Consider the following 20,209-nt stretch of genomic DNA (forward strand, 5'->3'; position numbering starts at 1 on the left):
AGCTAACATGCATATTAAGATTCTTTAACTTGGTTAGCTCATGCTGTGGCAGTGCAAAGTTTTTGATGTTCATCAACTTTTTTATTTCCGCTTTTATTCTCCAAACCAACTTATTTTTGTTTTTAACTGGATTGTAAATGTCTCAAGTTTGTTGACAATATATACAAAACTTGTTTCCCTTTTGAGTCTTCAACATCAACATTATTTTTGTGGTTCTTAGAAGGCATATTAATTTTTCTGTATCGCAGAGAGTATTAGCTATCTTTGTGCTTTGAAGAATATTCCTTGCGAAGATGACAGTTTAAAGCTATGACACTGAAAAATGTGGTGCTACACAGATTGACAATGTCCTGTTAATATTTATAACCAAATTGTATATATTTTGCTTATGAATTAATAATTCTGTAGGTTTACACTTCCTACAACATAAAGGTTTTGTTTTTTCTTTTGAATATTCTGATTTGACATAACACATTAATATGAGGTCTGTCTTTCTCCCTCCCTGTGGCGGATTTCATCATGGCCTAGTGATGCCTTTATTTTACTTGGGGCTGTCAAACCATTAACTTTTAGCCAGTTTAACTGTCTTGCTTTTAACTTTATGTATTCTAGTATTTCAACAATACTGATGGTACTGTTAGAGAATTCTAGATATTCATTAGAGAATTTCTAATGAAGGCAGCAGTTTATCTTGAAGAGTAAAATGTAGGTATATACACCATAATTTTGAAAACTGTACCATACCATTTTATCATTCACAGACGGACAAATAAAATTTACAACAATGTCATTAGCCCTTCAGTATTTATACAGGTGTTCTTTGGTTATAAGATATATAAAAAATAACCCACAGTTTAAATCTCAGATGAATGAATTCATCAGTTAATCTATTGGTGAATCCAACAACTTTCTCTACTGAATTTAATTCAGGGTTGCCTCTTGTTGACCTCATTGTCATTTGGCCCTGTTATACTTTCTGGACATTCTTTCCCATCCCATTTGTGAGGGTAGTTTATGATGTCCTCTTAACGCAGGCATCATGTTTAATGTAGTGAACTTGGATTGCTGTTTGAAGTTAATGACAGCCTATCAGGCTATGATTAAATATGTATAAGGTGTCACAGTGTACTCACGTTTTCATAGTTCTTGTAGGTGGATCAGCATGAATTTATTTTAGGTGTATAAGAGTAGAAGGGAGGAAGTGTAATGAATGCTTTCCCTTCCACCTCCCCCGCCCCTCTTTAATGATATTTTGAAGAGAAGATATATGTAATACAACAGAAAACCAAAAACACCTCTCCTGGTGTTTGAGTTTGTTTTGTTTGTCATACGAGCAGGGGGAAAAATACTGTGCATATTTCTGAACTAATTACTGTGTCTTGGAATCCAGTAATGATGATGGTGGGTTGCTGTTCCTTTTTTGTTTTGTTAGAATGCATGGATTAGTCTTCAGCTGTTTTTTTTGTTTGTTTGTTTTGGTTTTGTTTTTTTTGGAGTGCCTTGCCCTAATGAGCAAAAAGGAATTTGATTTATGAAAGTTTAACTGGAAGTTAGTGAGATGGCATTACCTGCTTGACAGTTTTACAAATTAACCCATTTGTATAGGTCTGTGGTGTGCTAATTTTTCTTCTTTCAGAGAGCACTTTTTGTATCATGTGAGAAACATCCTCAGTGGATTAAGGGTCTGTATTTGTGGGTACTTTCTCAGTTCACATGGGGCATCCCTTAAGACTTCTTGAGCCTAACCCCATCACCTCCAGAATGAAAGTGTATTTTAAAATGCATCAAACACTTTCTCAGATGCATTGGAAGGCAAACCCTACAGATTGTAAGCAAGCTGTCTGTTTGAGATACACGCTTTCCATTTACTGAAGTTCTGATTGAGGGACCCCTGATAATCTGAGGATTCCAAGGGTACTTAAGAACGCAAAACCACTAATACAGAACTAAGTTTGTTTTTTCACTCCCTTTGTTGGGCTGGGAGGGGTGGACATTTGACCAGTTTTAAGCTATCTGCCCCCAAGAACACATGTACGCACTCAGGCTCACTTTGTATTCTTGCATACAACTGTATCAAGTGCAAGATAGGGGCTCAAAGTGCCTCAACCAGAGGAAAGGGGAAACTCTTCTTCTTACCCCCCGGGTAAACCACCACAGCCCCAATGGGTCTCCTTGAACTTACGCCGCCTTAGGAGGTGAAATACGTCTGAGGAGAGCAGAGTGGCTTTGAGCCGCTCCGAGCTGCTCGGGGAATGGGGTTGGGATCTGGCGTAACAACCAGGTCCCTGCCCAGCCTCCAGCTTCCTGCCTACCCCCATGGATGCCACAGCACAACTGTTAACGTTATCTTTTTCTTTTTTTTTTAAGAATATTTTGGGATTGGTAAGGTATAGAATATATAGGTATAAAAAATCATTGAGTAAGGACTGTATGTTAGGAGGTAAAGTTTGTTTAAATATGCATTGTTAAAATCTCAGGGTTCATTTTTAAAACCAGGACTGTGCTTTTATGTATTCTTGAAGTTGTGTATTTGTTTTTAAATAAAATAAACCTGGACTTTCTTTTCTTGTTGGCATCAGACACTTCTCTGATATGCAAATCCTAGCTATAGGGAGAGCAGATACAGAGTTTATTTGGATTCAGTCCAGATCTGAATATAGCATTTTAAGAAACTGGCTTCCAAGCATTGCCTCATTTAAGCTTTTAAAAAGGACTATGTGCAAATGATGTGATGGTCACATAATAAGCCAGTACCTTCCCCTCCATTGGTTACAAACTAGAACGCAGCACCTATACTCGCTTTGAACTAGTAATGATTTTAGTGACCTTTATACAGAATTTTACATCAGTATGAGCACTTTCAAAACATTTTCACCTAAAATAAATACCCTAAACATGTGGTTCCCAAAATTTTTAACACTGGACTCATTTTTTTTAAAATGATAGTCTGTCAGGACCCACCTAGCTTTACAAGACTAAAAAAAAGTTTCACTTTACCTCAAGCTTATGTTACCTCACGCTTATGTTTTTTTTTTCCTTTTTACTATTGGGGGAACTGCCTTTTGGAGCATTTGTTGAGCATTTGTGATCATCAGATCAGGATCATTTTGGTGGCCTTGCCTTCCCTTTCACGTAGCCTCGATAAGAGCCGAAGCATGTTTACTCATGCGTAAATGCATATGTGTGGCTCCGTTTCACTTTCCATAGGGCTCAATACATTTTTTCTTGTCAGCTCCAAGAGGGGGTCTTCCTTCTTGAGTTTTTTGAGGCTTGTGTTCATTGGTTCAGGACCATTCTGGTGTTTCGTCCCTCTAGGCCTACCCTTCGAAATGTGTTGAGGTATGTTCACCTAGTCACAAGTAAATGTCACATGTGGCTCAGTTTCACTTTCCAAGGGGCTTAATGCATTTTCCTTGTCAGCTATCAGCTTGTCAGTTTCACAACCCACCTACAATCTGGTTGCTACCTACTGGTGAATCCTATCCTAAAGTTTTGGAAACACTGTCCTAAACAATTTTACTAATAGTAATTCTAATAGTTTGGCAAAAAGCACTCTGTGCATGCCCAGGGTCCTTTCACACCACATTGTTCCAAACAAACGTATTTGAACTCTATCCTGAAGAAAAACCACCTCCTTATATTTATTACAGTATTATGTTAATACTGTATATATTAATTAACAAAATTAATCCTTGTTTCTCTTCTATCCATTTTAAGAGCTTTGAGGGTGAGTGGAGGATAAAAGAAGAGCATGGAGGCATGGCGACAAACTGTTGTACATAAAGGGCTTGAGTATGGAGAATATTAAAGGCAGGGAAATTTATTTGCAGGAAGATTTATTCAGAGGTTCTCTCTTATAATATATAGGTTAGAGCCAAAGATTCACTTTTGCCTTCTTCTGATAAAAAATCCTTTTGCGTTCAATTCCGCATATATTCTGCCAAGTAGAAGGGTGTATGAATGCATAAATCACTGAAAATGAATGAATGGTAAAAGGGCTGGGCACATTAAAAAACTTAGCTTTACCTATAATTAAGGGGAAAGGAATGAGTTTTTGGGTGGTGGAGAGAAAATACAGTTGTATGGCAGACACTATTCTTTATGGGACAGGTAAGAGATTCAGTTACATATAAAGCATCTCTTACAACACAATTTATCAAATGCTGCATTGCATAGTCAAGCCAAGATGTTGAGACCTGGGTTCAAGTTTCACTTTTGCAATGGACTCTTTGTATGTCCCTGGACAGACTGCTGTTTTTCAGTTCCAGTTGTCTACCTTTAAAATGGAAGTAGTTAGTGACTCACCTTGTTTTGTAGCATATTTTCAAAGAGCAAATACGGTGAAGATGGTGCCATACTTTGGAGATCAAAAGAAGTCATGAATTTTTACTGGTAGCTTCATTTCAGAATGCATTTTGTGATGCAAGGATGCATGTTTCTTTGCTGTACCACCTCAGATGTCAAAAGGTAGCATATCAGAGCAAGACTAGAATTCTTATTTCTTTTGGGCTAGCTTTTTGTAGCTAATTTTTGATGTAATGGAACATTAATGTACACTACATCATATGCTTTTTCTGAGTGTTTGAATTTGTTCCTAGATCAATGGAAATCAACATGGCAACCAAATAAATGTGTTTTGATTCAGCAAGTCGTACAGTAACCTATGCAGAATCAGCTGCATAGGTGAGTAGGCAAACAAAAATATCAGTATGATGGCAGGCAAGGTTGGGGTACCCCAAGAACATGTGTTGCCCCTGTAGATGTTTGTTTCAAATACTGGTTGTTTCAAGTAATGCACAGCTGTTGGCTTCCTTTTAAAAACTATTTTCTTTTCCCTGCTTAACCCTCTCTTGTCAAATAGAGGAAGGTATCCCATAAATAGGAAAGGTTTTTGGCAGACTTCTGGGCAGCAGTTTTTGTCTGTTTGAACGTCTCTGAAAGCAACCTTGCACCTGCCAAGTTGGTAGATTTTTAGAGCTGGCTCTTGGCCTACAATGAAAGAGAACCTGCAGCTTTGTTACTTTCAAATTACAATATATGAAATAAATCTCTTATAGAACCATATGTCTCTATCTGCCAGTCTAGATGTAGACTCTGTGGCACAGTGCATAGAGCTATATATGAACCAGGGAAAGACAGATTCAAATCTCTACTCAGCCATGAAGCTAAATAGGTGACCTCTCAGCTTAAGCTTTTTCACAGGGCTGTTGTGACAATAATATGGTGGATGGAAATCTGGGGTTGGATTCGGAAAGCTAGGAGCAGTGGTATGCTCATGGAATGGGTGGTCTCTCTGTCCATCCTCGCTCTGTACCCCCCCCAAGCTGATATTGAGGCTCAGAGGTGGGGCTGCTGGTGGTGAGAGGAGGCAGAAGAATGAGCATACACAACCATGCCACTTGCAGTAAGGGGTGGTGCCTTTGTGCACTTGCAAGGCACCTCTGGATTCATGTGTGCTTGGAGAAAAGACAAGAGAGAAATGAAATCACTGGGCAGCATTTTATGCATCTGTTTAATAGTATCAAAATTTAAGGCAAGTCTCCTTCAGTGTCACTGTAATTTGGAACACTTTTTGATGTATAGCATTAGTCTGTTAGGATAGGGAGATAATCATCACACAAAACCAGTTCTGAAATGCTGTGTTTCAGACTTGACCCTGGCTTACCAACTTTTCCTTTCAAGGCTAAGGTGGATTGCCATATTTCCTTTAGACCAGTGGAGACCGGTAGATCACAATCCACCAGTTTGTGTAACACTTCCACCATCCCTTTAAGGGGTGGAGGAAGAGGATAGGCAGGGAAGTGATCCCCAGGATCGCATCCCTAAGGGGGACGAAGGGGGGTTGCTTTCACTTACTTGGACTCAGTGAGGGCTGCAGGAGGTGTGGGCAGCCTAGCACAGCCTTCTGGAGTGCTCCCCAAGGCTTGGAATCTTGAAACGGAGAGATTGCAATGCATCTCCTGCAAACAGGAAGTGCTTTGCAATCACTCTGTTTCAAATTTCCAAGTCTCGGGTAGCCCTGCGGAGGGCTGCATTGGGCTCCCTGCACCTCCTGCAGCCTCCAGCAGCTCTCACTGAGTCCAAGTAAGTGAAAGCATCCCCACTTCGCCCCCTTTAGGGATGTGATCCTGTGGATCGATTCCCTGCCCTCCCCTCCCCCACAAAGACTGAGGGAGTAAAGCTCCCTCAAAGTTTGAGAATCAATCCTTTAGAGTTTAGACCCATTCATTTTCATGGTCCTGAATTTGAACTGATTTGGTTGTATGCGTCCCCTTGATAGTGTTGCTTTTTATGCTGATGGTGGCTGTTTTTTCTATTCTTGTTGCTATTTTATACCATAGTTTTACCTTATTGTTAAATGGTTTTTCAGTAGGTCTGTATTTATTGACCTGGCATTGTGTATGTGTAAGAACAGTAAAGATGTGGGTTATGAAAAGTAAATTCTTCAATTTTTTAAAAGAACTTCTTCTGCATGGTTCCAGACCCTTGCCATTGTTCTTGTTACAAGTGTTACAAGCTTTATCACTTAATTTTTTAGTTGTCAATTCTTTTGCAATACAGTATCCACAAACCAAGATTTTTTTTTTTTTAAGCATTTTAAAAAACAGAAGAGGCTGATTCCTGAAAGGACTGTTTGGAAGTACTTTGTTCAGCTGTGCAGTGCCTTGGAACATATGCATTCGCGGCGTGTCATGCATCGAGGTAACTTTCTTGCACTTAATTAAGTTCATGCAGTACAGATAGAGAAAGGGGGGAGTGTGTGTGAGAGAGAGAATATGCTTTTTAAATTTGGATAACTAGTGTTGGTGTAATAGGCCTGGTTAGTACTTGGATGGGAGACTGTCTGGGAATACCGGGTGCTGTAGGCTTATACCATAATCTTTCGAGACTGAAGGTTGCCAACCAATAGCTTATACCATTCTTTATTTCAAGGATAAGTAGACAATATGTATGATGAGTACAGTAACCTTGCTTCTATATTTGCTGGAAAGATGTGTATGATACAAAATTATGATTGAAATTAACAATCTATATTCACTTATTTGTGGTTGATTCTTAGCGGGTTTTCCACTAATTTCTTACACATAAGATGTGATGATGGAAGACACACACTTGCCATTTCTCAACAGAAGACAGAGTAGTGCCTCAACATTCTGTTCTAGCTGTTAGACCAGGACTGATCAGCCTTTTTGGGATAGTTTTGCTGCCATTACAGAAGGGTTTTAAAAAAATTTTTAAATTAAAGGTTCTTTTCCTGCTTTTGCTCCTGTGGAGTTAGCCTAGGCAGCCCTCAGCATGGAAGTCAGTTGCTATGTTGTAGTTTGCTTTGTAAAGATAAGGCATTTACACCTCTAGTGTTTAAATTAGCCTTAAGCTACTCAGGAAACCCAAAGTGTGACACACACATTGATGAGTAAATGCCTGCTTACTGTGAGTATAGTTTAGACAATTTATACCACAAACTCAAGAAACATTTCCAAGGAACTACCAGTGCTTCTATTACTCTTGCGGCATGAAACAAGTAGCGACTATAACAGAGGGAATGCAAGATACACAAAGATGCTTGTTTGAAGACTATAGAATTAATATAGTGTGTCACCAGGAGATGAAAGTTATACTCAAGATTTTGCAATGAGGCACAGAAATCTCTATCTACCCTATTTTGCGTTCACACTCTTATATTGTGTTTTCTCATTAATGTCCAAAATAACCTTTTGGACCTTTCAACATTGTTTCAACCTTTCAACATTGTTTTCTGAGTCTTAACTCAAAAGTAATATTTACACCCTTTCCTTTGATTTATAAGGAAACAAATCCATTAACTGTTTTCATGTACAAGTATTCCACTCATTGACTTCAAACAAAACTTTTTGTCCTTGATTATAGGAAACAGATAACTGACCATCCTTCTGGCTTAATCCCACCTAAGATAGGGGAACAAATAAACAGTTTTTCCAGAAGGGGCAGCAAATGAGGCAAGTGGCTTCTAGTGGTAAAATCGTCAGGATCGCCACGGATGATGGTGGTGGCATCAAATTTCATTACAGAGTAGGTCTTCAAGTGGTCTGAAGTTGTTGTTTGGTCAAATTCACTTTGTGTTTTTCACCAATGCCTCATAAGCATCATCACTGCTGTTGCTCCAAAGTCTCTGGAACACCAGAGAAAGGTAGGGCTCTAATCTAATTCAAGCTGTTATGTCAACCATCCTAGAACTCACAAATAAACGTATTGCTCAGTTCTGTTTTTATGGAAATATATGTATTTTTGGAGTTCTTAATGCTTGAAGACTTTTGTCCAAGGTGGTAATTGATAATGTTTTAATTATCTAAACTTAGAAATAGATTCAATGTTAATCAAAGTTAGATCATTGGTCACACTTATTGCTACTGTTCCAGATGGTAGATTTTCTTCTTACCTATGGAAAATATATTTCTCTCTCTCTCTCTCTCTACAGACATCAAGCCAGCAAATGTATTCATTACAGCTACAGGAGTAGTAAAGCTTGGAGACCTTGGATTGGGAAGATTTTTTAGCTCCAAAACCACAGCCGCACATTCTTTAGGTCAGAGATATTTCTTTGATTGTATAATAATGCTTGGAAATTAACCCATTTCTGCTCAGCCCACAGGTGTACACATTTGATCCCTGTTGTGTATATGCAGCATTGGGCAGAAATAGCTTAATAACATGAATACCAAGTGGATGCAAGCAAATCTTCTTGTTTTTTCTTCAGGAGACTGCCAGCACCAAGTTGAATCCTCTTAGTAATCTATCAGCATGGAGTAAAGAATCTGTTTCATCATTAAAATTTGTCTGTTTAAGTGAAAATGCTAATTCCTTTTGTGGCTGAACTTGTTGACTTTCTTTCTCTGTAAGTTATGTGTTCTCTCTCTCTCTCTCTCTCTCTCTCTCTCTCTCTCTCTCTCACTCACAATTGTTAGAAGATTAAATATCTTTTTCTTCCATAGGGTTATTGCTCTCTTCATAGCTGGTAACTGAGTGTTTTTGTGATGCTTCATATTGTACGAACTCGTAGAACTCAACTCTCTGCAGTTGTCCTTAGTAGATCCTGACCAGTCTCGTGAATACTTTGCTGCAACATGCCAGAGTCTAATATAATCTCTCTGCATGTTAGGGCTTAAAGGTCCCTCGACTGCCTAGTTCACACCAAAAATATGGCCCTCCAAGCCCACTTTGTGATTTTTAAATTATGCAAAATGGGTTAGGAGGTCCATATTTTTGGTCCTCTGAATATTTCTGTGCATGGGGGTGTTAAGAGGGAGCACCAACACTAGCAGGTGATGAAGGCCACAGCAAGGAATGAAACCCTGCAACCTGTTGTGCAAGTGAGGATAATAGGAGATCATGTTTTCATAGCTTTTGGCGAAAGGCCACTGCAATTGCTGAACTGGTGGTTCTCATAGGAACTGGTTCATATAAATAGCGCCTGTTTCTGGGCTGCCCCAGCTCTGACTAGTGTGAATTGGCTCCATGAGGAGGAAAAATATAAATTTTAGATTGCATAGTAGTTTATTACAGAATTGTCAGAACTGTGAATACTGTGTGGTGCTTTTGCATTGCACGTTACCCTGTTTTTGTCTCAAGCTGTGTTCCCTCTTTGCTTACAATGGCTTTGTATAATGCTCTCCTACACAAGTGTTCAGAAAGTGTTCCTCTTGGGAGCTGTAGAGCATGGAAGACTTGCAGTGGACTTCTATAGACCATAGGTAGAGGTGTTTGATAATGGTGTAATTTACCTTACTCAAAAGTAAGCCATTGTGTTCAGTAAGACTTAGGCTGTAATCCTATCTTACTCATCGGAAACAAACACTTCCAGCTGTGGGGCTGCCAATTCACATTAGATTCATGTTACTTTTGCCACAAAATTGGTCTTCACCCTTCGTAATATCTGTTGTAAACAGCTAAAAACGACCACTGTTTGGGGTTATTCTCTGTCTAGTCTTGCTGCTTCATTTTCTACAGTGGTCAACCAGAAGCTTTTTAGGAAGATCACAGTCAGGGAAAGATTGTGAAAGTTGTCCCGCTCTTAGTTATCAACATCTAGAAGGTATGCTGCCCACACACAGGTTTCATTTTTAGCCATCATTCTTAATAGGTGTTGATAGAGACATCCCAGTGAATTTATTGAACTCCTTTAGACTAGCAAAAAAAAAGACGTTTTGCTAGTGGCCATCACAAGATCCTGTAGTAAGGAACTCTATGGTTAATTATGCATTGAATGAAAAAGTACTTGCTTTTATCCATCATGTACCTATTGCCAATCAGTTTTGTTCCATGACCCCCATGTTCTAGTCTTGAGAACAGTGAAAGACTGAGCCTTTGAAAAGGCTCAGTTTTGTTCTTCGTTAAACTGATCTTAGTTGGATGTAGCAGTTCTTGCTTTGCTTTGTTTGTGTGAAATCAGAAAGCAGTTTTTAAAAGCTTCAGTTTGTGTAATGGTTAAGGTGTTAGACTAGGCTAAACTCTGCAAAATGCAAGCATTTATTCTTTTTTCTTATCATCGATCTTTCATACTCATCTCAACCCCCTAATGTAACAGCAGGTTTCCAAGAACTATTGGTTAAAGGTACTCTTGCTTTTAGTAAACTACAAGTCTTCAAACCATAGCATTTTCAACTGCCCCCTGCAGATTCTGCAAAGTCTTTCTCCATAAGTTCTTCACTCTGTGTGTTAGACCTGCAAAAGCTGTAGATCTGTAACCTGCTGCAAGCCATATTAATATTGAGTTTTTTCTATTACGAAGCAATCACCAGATATTGTATCTGAACACAGCAACATCCTTTTGGATTTTAGCAGCTGAAAAATACTGGGTGGCCTTTTTTTGCTCGAATCTTTGTCAAAAAGATAATTTTAAAGTGCTTTAGTTTACCAATCTAAATTGCAATATAATCCTGGCATTCTTGACCAACCAAAGAATTAAAACCTTTTGGAATATGAACTATGTAACATCCTCTGGGCCTCTAGGCCTGTCTACTAATTATATTTTAAAATTACTCCATGTGGCCGCTCTTGGCATCTGATGAAATGTTTGGCTTATCACATGGATCCATTTTTAGTGGCCTTCATCAGACATTTTAAATAGGGAGCTGCTACACAGCACCAGTGGAGTGATTTAAAGGGGGCTCCACATTTATGTCCTAAAATGTACAATGGCCCAAGATATCAATATAATTTTGTCCAGTTTTGGATAGTGTCAAAATACCCTTTAGGCAAAAGAAGACATTCTAGACTAGAGCTTTAATTTTTTACATATTTAATATATAAATTTTAAAATTGGTTATAAAACTAGGGTCCACATCTAAGAAATGGATTTTGAATTTTATTGACCTCTGTTGCAACTTAACAGCCTGAACATATGTACTTGGAAGCAAATTCTATCAATTCCAATTTCTCAGTTTTGGAATGCATTTTTCTTAGCAAGTCTCCTTTCATAAGTAGTATTTTTTCCTACTCATTCATATCTATGTTAGGAAAACAAATATGTATGCTATCACTTCTGTTTTATGATAAGTATAAGTGTTTGGACCAGGATCTGAAATATTTATTGCTTCAGTTGAGATAGTGTACATGTTATAGGAAAATTGTCACATATGACACCCCTCCAACAGGTGATGGTATAGCCTGAGGTATAGTGAGGCTTCATTTAAGAAAAAAAAACAACAGGGAAAAATGAACTTATTTTATATTTCTCTCCAAATATCCATTCCATTGCAATTGTTGAATTTTATCTGAATTTTGGAGAAATGTCCCATGTCTGGAAAGTAGATCTGTTTGAAAAATACTTATTTCAAAGGGGCAAAAGGATTGTGCTTGGATGGAGTTTTTTTTTTTCATTGTTAATAAAAATAATGCCCAGTCCTATTCAATTGACCAGCGCTGATGCAGCCATGCCAATGGAGTGCACACTGTATCCTGTGGTGGTGGTGGGGTTCTGGAGACCTCCTCACGGTAAGGGAATAAATGTTTCCTTATCTTGGGGCTGCATTGCAGCTGCATGAGCACGGGAAAGTTGGTTGTGATTGGGACGTTAAGGTGTTTAAAACGGGGGGGAGGGAATCTTAAGAGTTCAACAATGGTCCATGTAACATTTTTTGCTTATTTTAAATATTTTGCAGAAGTGATTGTTTATTCTTAGACAGGATTTAGTAACGATGTTTTTGGGGTGGGGTAAGTGATAGGCTTTACTTACTACAGATACAAACCTGTTCAGTCTTATTGAAGAAGATAAAAAATATGAATATGAGTTGTACATGATTTATTCGTTTTGATGTATTAAACTTGTGAAGCTATACTGATTCCATTAGTTTTATAAATTGAAAAATTTGTTTGATAATTGCTAAATTGAAGATGGAACTAAATGAATTTGTCAAGTCTTTCTATTTTTGTCTAAATAACTTATCATAAAAGTTTGTATTCATTCAGACTAGCCATCTTTATATTATCAATGTACATTGAAAAATGTATTGCTTGGAAAATTTATTACAACAGCGTTTAGTATTTGATTATTTATTAAGTATATTTGTATATTTGTAGTGGGAACACCTTATTACATGTCTCCTGAGAGAATCCATGAAAATGGATACAACTTCAAATCGGATATCTGGTCTCTAGGATGTCTGTTGTATGAGGTAATATTGACAACTTTAATCTAGAAACCAACAATATATTATAGGATCAGAAACACTTTCTTAAGATCCTGCCATACAATTTTACTTCTGTTGTTTACTTGGTAGTTAATAAGGTTTAAGCAAAATGGAAGGAACCTGGTCTTTTGCAGTCAAGCAGGACCAAACTTAAAATATGTCAGTCTCCCACAAATAGAGTATGATTCAGCTCTTCTAAAATCAGTGAGAATATTTTGTTTACTTTATTTCACAATGGATCATATCACTTAGTATGAAATGGTTGCATTCTTAGGACCTCTTTTTAATACGTTCATTTCCAAGATAATAGTTCTAAATAGAATCTTTCTCCTCACATCCATTGAACACACCAAGCTTGTCGAACTAACAATAGTTATGGCACATGACCTTTTATTGACTTGAAAAACTCTGCCGGGGAACAGACCCTTAAAAATATTGTGTTCATGCACTTTGTAGAGCATTCCTGGTTAAAATTGGTTTGTGGATCCAGAGTTGGGACCTTTCTGTCTTTAGAGTTGCACAGAAGGGAACGGTCACAGTGTTTAACTCTTAGAGGCACAAGATCATGTTTTGTTTAATATCAGGCAATACTTCCTCCTGAAAGATCTCTTGAAAATAACATTTGATGCAGGTATTGTGCCTGCTCTTATACATACTAATTAGATGCTTACCTTTCCTGTGGCTTAATGTTCATTACACAGAAATCAACAAGATAGCCAGCTAAATCCTTCAGGACATGCACAGCTACCCCTAAGGTTTGCACCACTAAACTAAGCACCTCCTACCAAAATGATCTTTAGAGAGGCCCCCCAGCTTAAAGGCATCAGGTGAGGTAACAAACCACCTGCCCCCATGATTCAGCAGAACTCATTAAAGCTCTCCATCAGGATAAACACCTGCTAATGCAAAATTAGGATTTTGTGAACTGTTCTATTTCATAACAAACATTTTTCCTTTTTAAAATTGATTCAGTACCATAATGAAACTGCTTTGGTGCAAGTTTGAATGTGTTGATGTATTATAATTGTTCAAATGATTGATGTCTTTCCTCCTTTTTAAGTTTTGAATTCTGTACACCAGGGTTTGGGTTTTGTTTGTTTTAGAGGATTAACCACTGCTCTTCATCAGGATCTGTTTAATACAGATTCTAGCAGCCATGGAGAGCTCCACAGGAGTCATATGGATACTCAAGATGTTGAAACTGTCCTTGTTGTGAGCCTCTTGACTCACTTTGGCTCTTTTAAAATAATCAGTAGAAGAAATATTATGAAACTTTCTGGTTCCTGAAATATTTATGATTTAATTACTGATCCAGAATAGACCTAAACTAGTCAAAAGAAAATAGTAAGAATTTTGAATTCATAAGCATAAAAATATCCATATAATTATGTAGAGATTTTGTTTGACTTAATATGAGCTGTGTCCACCAGTGAGATTTGGTAAACGGGTTTAGGCTATTATCTAAAACATTAAAGGGTCTTGGTGAAAATGAAATATAGTGATTCCACCCTTTTTCCTTTATAAGCATCCCCCTTCTGCTACATTATACCCCAGTTTTTAAACTCTGACACTGCAATGTTATGCACATTTACTCAGAAGTAAGTTCTATTGTGTTCGGTGGGGCTTACTCTCAGGAAAGTGGGTTTATAATTGCAGTCTAAGTTTTCGGAAGCATGCGACTGTCCCAAGAGAAGAAATGTCCTTTCATTCACAGATATGCCTACCCTTTAAACCTAATGTCCATTTCAATATATTTATCAGCATACCTCATATAATAAGTGGCAGAATTCCTTTTCAGTCCAGTTTAGGGTTCTGTAACCTGTGTTTTCTGTGGTGCATCTGCTTAACATCTATGAAATTAGCAATTATGTTTTATATTAATAATTTCTCTTTTTTTAGTTTTAATTACAGTGTTTTACAGGTCTTTGCGTATAATTGGAGTTTATCTCATGAAAACATGTAATAAAGTACTTTTAATGTTATTTTCTTATTGTCATTAGTAAGTTTTCCTTAGTCATTAGTAAGTGTCAAGTTTTCAGTTTTTATTGAATTGCCCTTCAGATTTGCTGATTTAACCAATGTATCAAAGATAGGACATATTTATTACTTGAGAAATAGTAGAAAAGCCACAAAACATGATGATGTCATATGATCTTGTACCAAAGTTGATAGTTATAAAAGATATTTCATCCCATTAAAATTAGTGCACATCCAATTTGTTTAGTCAATCACCTGGTTTTACTTGCTTAAAATCCATTCCATTGTTTCTGTCAAGCAGAATAATCTGGTGGATCCCATTATTTGTGTCAAAAAGGTATTTGTAAAGTTGAACCATAGATTTGCCCACAAAACAGTTAATCCAGAGAAGTTGTATTTTCAGTCTCATTGATTTTAATCGAACTTATCTGACGAAGATTCAAGTGTTTCAGTTTAAAAATCTAAACAAAACTTAGTTAAGTTTTCTTGATTTGCCCTACATGTTAATATTAAATACATTTAAAGTGGTTTTTATTAATGTTACATTAGTTCTCTTTGTGCACATTCTCTTCAAATTAACAGTAGAAAAACTTGGAACATGTTCATGAGATCTCCATAAAGGGCCAAGTAACCTTCCCAGCGAATCCTCCCTCAATTAATGTTGTAATCTGACATTAATTTCTGGCAGTTGGATTGGATTTTTGACTAAATTTGGTGTTTTTTGTTCCTTGCTATGTGTAGTATACCATTTACAGTTTACTAACAATTATTGTCTCTCCTTACTATTGATTTTTTTTAAAAATTTCATTTTTATACTCAGAGAATTAGACTTTCAAATTTTCTGCCTTATTTAAAAAATACACTCTCTAATCACTGTGGTTTTAATTGATATGCAACAAAGTAGACTTTACTAATTAAAATCAAGATGCCATGCTTTCGTTACATGGACCTTTACAAGGAAAAGTAGGTTTTACACATTTCCTTTATTGTTCAGTGCTGCAATTGCATCCTTACAGGGTCGTAGGTTGGTGGCTTACAGTTCCTCCCCCCAAAAAAAGAGAGAGGGAGAGAGCGTTGCCACCAGCCCTGAAGACAGACAGTGGGCTTTCGTCCCTCAGACACCCCCAGAATACTAATCAGGAAAGTCAGACCCTGGAGGTCAGGGAGCAAGTCAATCATTCTAGCGATCGTCTCAGTGTGGAGGATCAAATTAGCCTGAAAAATTCAGCTGCTGGGAGGAGAGGGTGAGCAGCTGTCAGGGGCAGCAGCGAGATGCACTAATGAACCAGATGAATAGTGCAAAAGCTTGAAAATAAAAACAGGACAGTTGACATTTTTCATCTGTCAAAGCAGGAGATGCATGAAAATATAGTATTCCTGTTTTAACTCCTTAGGGGACATTCAGCTTTCTTTTCTTTAACACTCTGCAGCATTCAAACAAAAGTACTTTTTAATGAACACCTTGTGTACCAACAGTGACTATCTGTGCATTTATTTTGGATTTTCTGCATACAGCTTCTGTTGTTGGAATTTCTGTCTTTCGATTATTTTCAATCTTAAAGAAAAAATATGGCATGAATTATGTTCTTTCTAGATGTAATATTATGGGGGCAATACTATTTGAAATCTGCTATGCTTCAGAGCCTTAATCCCTTGCTCTGGAGGGTAGTGTTTAAAACAGAATAGAGCCTTTATAATGTCTGATTAATGTACACAGCTATGATGAGTTTTACTAGTCTTGATATAACGTGGTTACATGTATTTCTTTTGGAATTTCCCTTTTATCAATATACTGAGGCTGAAACAGTAGCTTTTGGCCATGAAGGAGTTAATGTTCTATCTGGAAGACCACAAGACAGATGAGAGCCATTTTCAGCTTGTCCTGTCCCTGCTGAAGCTCACTGAGTAGCACAGCATGGACTAGCGTGTTTCACACACACTCTGCCTGTCTGGGGAATGTACACATTGTCCTTCCAAAATCAAACTTATTAGCACATGTAGAAAAGGGTGACTGACTTTGGGGCAGCGCTGCACTCCGAGCAGTGCTCATGCTGCTGCGGTTCAGAGATTTAAATGGTTTGGAAGGCAATATGAACATTTTTCTACAAATCCTTTTAAAGTTAGCAGTCTCATCACAGCATTTGTTTGTCTTTGAAATGGCAGATCCTAACATTGTCTTGAAATAAGCATCAGATGCACTAACAATATTTTAAAATTGTTCTTAAAAAAAATGCCTTACCAGAAACATGCTATTTCTTAGCTATAAGTTGAACCAAAATAATGCTTGTAAAGGGGGATGTCCAGGAAGGTTTGGATTCTTTTTTAAAGAAAATATTCTTGCATAGCTATATGTATGTTTACAAGACGTATTTTATGCTTGATTTTAATGGGATATAATGTGTGCAATTGGGCATAGAATTGCTGCTTCTATCACTTAAGCATGTCAACATGTTTTTTAAATGGAAAAACACTCTTTGCCTTAAATTTAGACTTTTTCATATTACCCTAAAAAGATACTGACATAATAAAATAGTCATATTTTAAAAGCCATATGGTTAACAGCGAGTGCCCAAGGTAGTATGGATAAAAACCTTCACGATAAAACATTTCTGAAATCAACCCAAAAATTAGACATAGCAAAGAGAATGCTACAGTCCATCTACCAAAGAATGTATGAAATTCATGGGGTATTCAGCACTTAGGTTCTAGAAAAGCAATCCAGTTAGTCTTGTGACTAAAGAAAATATGACACTAAAAATATTTGTGTGCACGCTAGATGTTTTTGTCAATTTTGGTGATGTCATTTTAAAACTAGAACCTGCTCTGAATCTGGGAATGTGCTAGGCTATGGGAGAAAATAGTTTACAGAAACCTTCTTTTATGAGCGGGGCATATAGTAATATTTCATTGTGAAATTTTCTGCCAGTTCTTGGAATATTTATCCCAAATTATCATCTCTGCTTCAGAGAGCTCGTTTAGACCTGTCCATGGGCACGTGCATACCCAGTGTAGTAATTTTTGATACTGTTCTTTAAACAGCAGGCCACCATACCATATCACAAATTGCTTTTGAAACTCTGCTAACAAGGTGATTTGTGTTGCAGTGTGAGTGTGTACCCATGCTGGGTGCTGTCTGAGAAGCACAGGCTTTGAGCCCTCTTTTGATAGTGGCATTAGTTGCATAGATTTTTAGACCCCAGCCACAATTTCCATTTTATACCATCTTATAAATTAATACCTTTAAATCTGATTTTTGTATGTATGGAAACTGCTGCCAAAATATGTGCAAATACTATAATTCCAGAATGAAATTTCACATATAAGAGTATAAACCTATTGTAACATTACAGAAACTATCTTAACTGGTGTTCACCACACACTGGACAAAATGACTTTAGAAGGAAAATTGTTCTAAAACAGCTGTGATGGCATTAAAATCAGAAATAATAAATTGATGTAACACATTTCTGGTTTAGGTTTCAGCAGAATTTGCCTGAACAAATTGTAATTATTCAAAAATGTACAAAGTTACTTGAAATTATGTCTGTTCTCTTTCCCATCTACCATATATAAAAATAACTCTTTTTGTTTGTTTCATACAGATGGCTGCACTGCAGAGTCCATTCTATGGTGACAAAATGAACTTGTATTCCCTATGTAAAAAGATAGAACAATGTGACTATCCACCCCTTCCATCAGATCACTATTCGGAAGAAGTAAGTATCTTCCTTGTACTGTTTGAGAGTAGAAGCGTAAGAGCACAGGCTGGGTAGTAGAGGGTTTTTTTTTTTCAATTTAGAAAAAAGTTTCCAATTTGTACTGGGATCTGGGGGCACAGCCTGCCATGCAGGAGTGTTCCTTTTACAGTTCAAATTCATTTCAGTGAGGTATGTACAAAAGAATTTTCCCATGGTGTCTTCATTTATGTGGGCTGAGCATTGCTTAAGTGTGTACTGATCCTGAATTTACTTGAAAAGTGGTGTCCTGTCAACATAGTTTTCAGATTTAAAACTTTTATTTTCTTATGTAGAAGTGTTGAAGGAAACAGCTGTGATGTGGTATGTAATGCTAAGTCTGCCTCTGTCGTCTTTTGATATTGTATCCTCATTCAAGATATTAAAACTTAAACTGCAATGTGAAGAAGAGATTGCTTGAGATGGATGCAGTTGTCTTGATACCATTAGCATGGTCAGTGGTCTCACAGTTTTATTCATACTTTTTATGGGAATGTGGTCACTATCCTTTGCTACTACGTGTCTTCTGTTCCTGTGGTGCTCTCCCAATAATTAATAATCCTTCTGATAATTAGTTAGAAATTATAGAACTGGTGACCCTCCAGCAGTTCACATTCTTTAACTTAGTAGTAGTGAGAGGATAGCTGCAGATTGACAAGGAGTAACCAAATCTGTCATTTTATATGTATCCTTTTAAGGTTTACAAGGCATGTAAATCTGAATTTTCTGGCTTATGTTGCATTGTACGTGTGTTTTTTATCGTGAAAATGCTGAGGACATGAACTTTCTCTGCATAGGGGCAGTGCCCAAGCATGGAGGAATTCCTACAAGGCAGAACAAAGCCCTGTTTTCTCCTTTCTTATGTCAGTGTACACACACACAAGCACTGATTCAGGCTGGTACAAAGAATAGGGGATGTTTTCCTTCCATACCTTGTTAGTTCTCTTGCAGTTGCTCAAGGAAAGCTTGTCTGGGACTTGCACTCCTTGACGTAGCAAGGTGGAGAGGACATAGATGGGAAGATGAATGTAGACCTCCCATTTCCTTTCACAGCCTGGAACACCATGTGTTTGTGCATGCACTGTGAGAGTGAAGGGGGAAAGGGGTCTGTTATATTAAGAGATCTCACTGAATCAGCATACTGTCCCTGTATGCAGAAGGATCAGGCTCCGAGAGGCGCAGATGAAGAATGTGTAGCTGTACCCTCTGTGGCAAACTTGTGCTAATGATTACAGACTTTGCTTTAAATGATGCAGATTATGCAAAAGGCGTTAACACCTTCTTAAATAACGAAGGAGCAAAATACATAATTCTTAATGAATGCAAGCCAACATAAGATAAACATATACATGCCTCTCTCCTATATGAGAGAATGGTCAGGTATGTTCTTGTCTTCCTATGTAACATATCAAAATATTCTCTCTGAACAAGGTAAAATAATGGCAGCTGCAAGCCAACAAAGAGGCTATTGCAGCTTCTTCTAGTTCAATGTACATGAATTAAAGATTATATTGAAATGCACATAAACGTCCTCTCTGAAAAATGTTTTGTAAGTATTAAAGCTTTGCACGGCTTGGCTTACAGAATGGGGAGTAACTTGTAATTCTGAACCTTGAATCACTTGCTTTTCAAGGTTTCAGTGATTAATAAAAGATTGCAGTCCAGGAATTTTTGGTCTCTTTTTTTTCTATGCCATATTTATTGTGACAATTCTTACAATTTTATTATAGGGACTATCCAAATATGGATTTGTTTAGAATGGCATTATGAGGGAGAAGTGATCGTGTCCATTAGACAGTGCATGCAACATAGCATTAATGTAGTTTCCCAATT

General features: G+C 37.3%; 1 protein-coding gene across 3 annotated transcripts in view; it reads left to right on the top strand.

The window, feature by feature from the left end:
- NEK7 (NIMA related kinase 7) overlaps window positions 1-20,209 on the top strand; it is an 82,055-nt gene that overhangs the window by 47,190 nt on the left and 14,656 nt on the right. For all 3 annotated transcript variants that reach the window (XM_066624135.1, XM_066624136.1, XM_066624137.1), the window contains 4 exons: window positions 6,594-6,702; window positions 8,456-8,563; window positions 12,556-12,650; window positions 18,245-18,358. In XM_066624135.1, coding sequence (XP_066480232.1) covers window positions 6,594-6,702; window positions 8,456-8,563; window positions 12,556-12,650; window positions 18,245-18,358 — 426 coding nt within the window. The remainder of the gene's footprint in view (window positions 1-6,593; window positions 6,703-8,455; window positions 8,564-12,555; window positions 12,651-18,244; window positions 18,359-20,209) is intronic.

The sequence above is a fragment of the Tiliqua scincoides genome, chromosome 4, assembly GCF_035046505.1.
Source record: "Tiliqua scincoides isolate rTilSci1 chromosome 4, rTilSci1.hap2, whole genome shotgun sequence".
NCBI classification, from domain to species: Eukaryota; Metazoa; Chordata; class Lepidosauria; order Squamata; family Scincidae; genus Tiliqua; species Tiliqua scincoides.